Source organism: Leucoraja erinacea, chromosome 1 (assembly GCF_028641065.1).
Source record: "Leucoraja erinacea ecotype New England chromosome 1, Leri_hhj_1, whole genome shotgun sequence".
Lineage (NCBI taxonomy): Eukaryota > Metazoa > Chordata > Chondrichthyes > Rajiformes > Rajidae > Leucoraja > Leucoraja erinaceus.
This window is the reverse complement of record NC_073377.1, coordinates 161,751,118-161,756,128: the sequence shown is the minus strand read 5'-3', so window position 1 is coordinate 161,756,128 and position 5,011 is coordinate 161,751,118. Positions and strand designations below refer to the sequence as shown.

Here is a 5,011-nt window from a genome sequence, read left to right as displayed (position 1 = left end):
ATCTGAATTGCAAGTTTTTCACACCCAGTGGGTATATGAAACGAGCTGCCAGAGGAAGTTGAGGCAGATGCTGTCATAACAATTAAAATACATTTAGCCTGGTGCATGGACAGGAAATGTTTAGAGGGATATGGGCCAAACATGGGCAGATGGGACCAGTGTAGATAGGGCAGCTTGGTCAGCATGGACAAGTAGGGCTTAAGGGCCTGTTTCTGAGCATGCACTGTATAACTGCACGAGTCCAAGACTCTGTTTGTGTTCTCAGAGAATCAACCCTCACAACACTAATTTAAGTGTGTGCGGTATCTGACCCTGAAGCTTTCAGACCATCCATGTGAATAACTTTGTCCAAACAAAGGTTTGTTTCAGTTCAGTATAAATGGAGTTGTAGCAGAGTTTAGCTGCACAATTGTGTATATTAAGGGGCTTAGAACATATACTTGCAGGACACTGGAGTGGAGAATTAATGAGCAGGATGTTTTGTTGCCTATCCTTGCTGATTGCAGTCTATATTTAAGAAGTCAAGGATCCAGTTGCCGAGGAGGGTGCAGATTACAAAGTCCAGCAGTTTTGGGATGAATTTGGATGGCATTATGGTGTTGAAGGCAGAGCTATGCTCAACAATCAGTAATTGTATGTAGGTGTCTATGTTATCTACATGTTGCAGGGAAGAGTGCAGGGCGAGGGAGATGGCATTGACCTGTTGCGGCAGTAGCTGATTTACAGTGGATCAAGGCTGTGTGGGAGGCTGGAGCTAGTGTACGCAACCACCAGCCTCTCAAAGTACTTCATGATGCTGGATGTTGGATCCACCAGATGATAGTCACCAAGGCACACTACCTGGTGAATCATCTCTGTGCTCTTTCCAGCACAGCCACAACATTGTCACATGTTCCATTTCACCCTTTGTACCACTCAATGAAACAATGTCCACAGTATAATTGTTGGAGCAAAAAGCAGTTTATTGAAATATTTCATGTTTACAATTGTTCATTGTGACATCATTGCGTGATTATTATCAGGATTATGATCCCTGTGACAGGAGCATTGAGAGCTTGTTTGTGAAATGAACAAAGGGACAGAGCACCAAGCAGAGTAAACACTTCTTTTTAGATTGGATAGAAATTCTCTCTCATTGGCCGTATGTTGAAATAAGTATATTTTTCTATTGCCATAAACTGTCAGATAAACAATATTGAAACACAAGGAACTGCAGATGCTGGAACCTTGATTAAAACACACAGTGCTGGAGTAACTCAGCAGGTCAGGCAGCATCTGTGGAGGAAATGGATAGCCAATGATTTGGGTGGCACCCCTGACTTTCCTAACCCAACGTCATGAGTTACTCCAGCACTTTGTGTTTGCTCAAGATACCAGCATGTGCAGTTCCTTGTGTCCCCATTACATATTTATAATTACTTTTAGAAAGCTATTAATGAAATGAAACACTTATATTGGAGTACAATCATGTTTCCAGAATTAAAATCATTTTACACTGAAGTTGTAGCAAAAAGAATATTTCACAATGTATAATACCATTTCAGCAAATGAAGTCCTTATTTACTTTACTTTGTATTTGCTAATAAATTTTCGATTAATATCTTTAGCCAAGGAGCCGTCCTCTCCAAACAGATTAGATAGCTGTTGTATTTTGGAATAAGCTGTGCTCTGAAACAGAAAGGGGACATTTTACATCTTTTGATAACTTGAAATTCTATGTTTACATTGCCACGGGTTTATTTAAATATGGGATTAGCTTTCTGTAAGGATTCTCCTGATTGTCTTTTCTACTTTTGCAGATGATCTGCCCATATTAATGCATTTACACAATTTCTCCAAATGATCAGCAAAACCACAATGGAAACATAAGTGTGACAAGTTTAATTCTTATTAAATCAATTCTTACATGATTTCTGTTCTTCTGCATCTTCTACTCCTGGGAAAGATATCAATTTGTGTTATGTAAATCCCGGGTATCTTGTCCTTTCGATATCCATGACACCTACAGCGTTTAACCTCATCTTCATTTACTGGAACAACTGCAAAATGAATTAAATGTTGTAAAAAATCATTCTGTAAATGGTGGTTTACACAGTATTTGTAAACATGTGATGTGCCGTGAGAATTAATGATCATTTTGTTACAGTACATGCAACTTGGAAGCAGAGACCTCATTATTGGAATCACAATGCATTTAATGTCTTTTTGTCCTTAAATTTTGATACCTGCGTTAAACGTTTGCATTAGTCACTGCAGTTGAGCGCAGTGCCAGCACAAATCTATCGGGTAAAAAACAGTTTGTTGGAAATAGCCTGAGATAGTAGCAAGCACTATATGATGGCAAGTCCTTTCTTCTTCCAATTTAACTTTACCTTTCAATAACCCCAAGGATATCAAATTGTGCATTATTACAATTTGCAGTGTAGGCTTTACGCAGCTGTTTTATGTACAACATGAAATAATTTAAATTATAAGATTATCTGATTTTTTTAAATCTTGCTTGAGCATAAATTTTGTTTAGGACACAGACAATTTTTTCTAACAAGTGGCATGCAACCTTTTATATGTGCCTGAGAAGACTTTGTTTAATGCCTCATCATGAAAACACCATGACCAATTGTCCTTTACTCTAGTAGTTGCTGTGGAAGAATCAGCTGGGACAGGCTGGGACAGGCAGCATCTTGGGAGAACATGGATAGGTGACGTTTCAGGATCAGGGCCCATCTTCAGGTCCCGACCTAAACCGTCACCTATCCATGTTCTCCAGAGATGCTGCCTAATCCTGCTGAGTCACTACGGCACTTTTGTATATATTTTTGTACAACACCACCTGCGGTTCCTTGTTTCTAAGGTTATTTAGCCAATTGTCTGTTTATAAAATGCGATCTCTCGCTTTAAATGAAGCCAATCGGCCAGATGAATTAGTACTGGCTTCCCGCAGGGGTATCCATTCACTTTCTTTCCCCCATCGCTCACCCGATCAATTACTTTGGCCCAAGTGCTGATCTATCTGACTATTTCATATTCTGATTGGCTCTTCTTTCACCAGTCTCGTGGACATTCAATTCCAGTACAGTATCAAATCCATGCATAAAATAATCCTTGCATCTGTCACTAATTTGCCGTCTCCCTGGATCTTGAAACGCTTGGTAATGTGCAGCACTCAAGCGGAATTTATATTAAGTTCAGTGAGTTACAGGTACAAGGAAAATCTTGCTTGCAGAAGTATCGTAGGCACATAGACTCAGACACAGGCAAAAATATAATTTATTCATAAATTGCACTAAAAATTCTCCAAGACAGTAAAAAAGAAAAAACGATTGCAAATAAAAACAGGGCCTTAGTGGAAAACACAATGAGAGGAACAAAAAAGTCCAAGAGGTGGCCCATGGTGTTCTGTTGTTCAGCTTCGATTAGGGATGTTGATGTTTTTGATAGTTGTAGGAACATTGCTCAACTGTACTGTACTAAACCAATAGGCTAAATTATGTCCTCACATCCAGGGACTTGAAATCACTACCTGCCAGATCAGAAAGAAATGTGCTGCTTCTCAGCCAAGATGACACTTGAGGAAGATAGTGAGTTACAAGGTGCAAGATGCTTCACTTACCCTGAGTGAAAGCTGCACAATGTCCGAACAGCAGCAGGATTATGACAGTAGCACCACAATTCATTCTAGGATTCCAGTTCTCCCTGACACGTCTCTCTGGTTCTGCAGGTGTATCTGCTGTCAGTTTAAGACTGGTATTTATAACCAAATTTGGTGGAGTTGGGGGTGAGGTAAAATAAAATGTTGCAATCACCATGTTGCAGCAGAAAAACAACTCAACGGTTTGTTAGAAAAAATAGGAACACCAGATGAATTTATGTTGAAATTTGCAGATTATGTCAAAGTTGTGATATTGTTAATTCTTTGTAGGATTGGACCTTCTACTTCATATGCCTGGACACCAGAATCATGAACAATAGTATGAATGTACAAAGGCATAAATGTACGCATTGGCAGTCAGGAAGCTACGCTTTGGTTGTATATAAAGGACTAGACTAAGTGGAACCCGTTGGGTCCCAGCTTCACAAGCGAGGGCTGGTCCCCCAACGCAATATTTCACCTTTCCACCAATTCCAATATTGGTGGCCATGGGGGGAGGGGGGGGGGGGGGGGGGGGGGGGGGGGGGGGGGGGGGGGGGGGGGGGGGGGGGGGGGGGGGGGGGGGGGGGGGGGGGGGGGGGGGGGGGGGGGGGGGGGGGGGGGGGGGGCGGGCGGGGGGGGGGGGGGGGGGGGGCCTTCCTGGAGCACTGGTATGGGTTTTGTGCGCTGGACTGGTTTCCAGAGGGCTAGTATGGACATTGTGGGCCGAATGGATTCTTCAGCTGGCGGCTCAGTCGCTCAAGCCTGTTGCGCTGGCAGCTCACTCATTCACAGCTGGTGGGCTCGCAGTTGACTAACTGCTATTCCTTGAAATTCCATTTTAAGCAGGGTGCAAGGGCACCAAGTTCAAGTGCAGTATCGTACCATTTCAAGGAGGGTGCAAGGCCACTAAAGACAGCGAGTCATGACCTCCCTCTGCCCCATCTTGCAGAGACTGAGCCATGCCCACACTTCCAGGTTTTATAGTCCCTTCCCCTCCCACCAGAAGGTGCCTGGCCTTCATGGCGTGATTGACAGGAGAGAGAATCTCAACATTTTAAAAACACTAATAGCTCTTTTATTTTTCGGACTTCCAGTGGCGCCATGAGGCAGTGAAGGCACTGCATTGAGCTCCGCTCCCACAAAAATTGAGAAAAAAGCTGTTTTCAAAGTCGGGACCGATTTAAGAACTCTCACCGGTGCTGCTTGGCGTCGCGGGGAATGACGTCATCAGAAAGCGTGGAGAAAATCGGAGTTTTAATGGGACCTTTAGATGAGAAAAGGAAAACACCTACTGGGACCCAAGGAATCTACTATCAGACTCCAAGAAGATTTGGAAGCTCTTCAAAACTACAACTGAAAGCTCAGAAGAAGAGCTTGATC

General features: G+C 42.8%; 1 protein-coding gene across 1 annotated transcript; it reads right to left on the bottom strand.

Annotated features, from left to right (window-relative positions):
• Positions 1-1,103: 1,103 nt before the first annotated feature.
• Positions 1,104-3,774, bottom strand: LOC129700427 (C-X-C motif chemokine 13-like). The gene is made up of 3 exons (XM_055640942.1): positions 3,611-3,774; positions 1,907-2,030; positions 1,104-1,668 (listed from the first exon to the last, which is right to left on the bottom strand). The coding sequence occupies exons 1-3, from the start codon at positions 3,672-3,674 to the stop codon at positions 1,566-1,568; spliced, it is 291 nt and encodes a 96-aa protein (XP_055496917.1). The 5' UTR covers positions 3,675-3,774; the 3' UTR covers positions 1,104-1,565.
• Between the last annotated feature and the right edge of the window lie 1,237 nt (positions 3,775-5,011).

Excerpts from the sequence above, each read along its gene's own strand:
- LOC129700427 (XM_055640942.1), bottom strand. The coding sequence starts at position 3,674 with ATGAATTGTGGTGCTACTGTCATAATCCTGCTGCTGTTCGGACATTGT. Across the intron at positions 2,031-3,610 it reads TTGTGCAGCTTTCACTCAGG|TAAATGAAGATGAGGTTAAA; the intron begins GTAAGTGAAGCA and ends CAGTTGTTCCAG. Across the intron at positions 1,669-1,906 it reads TGCAGAAGAACAGAAATCAT|AGCACAGCTTATTCCAAAAT; the intron begins GTAAGAATTGAT and ends TTTCTGTTTCAG.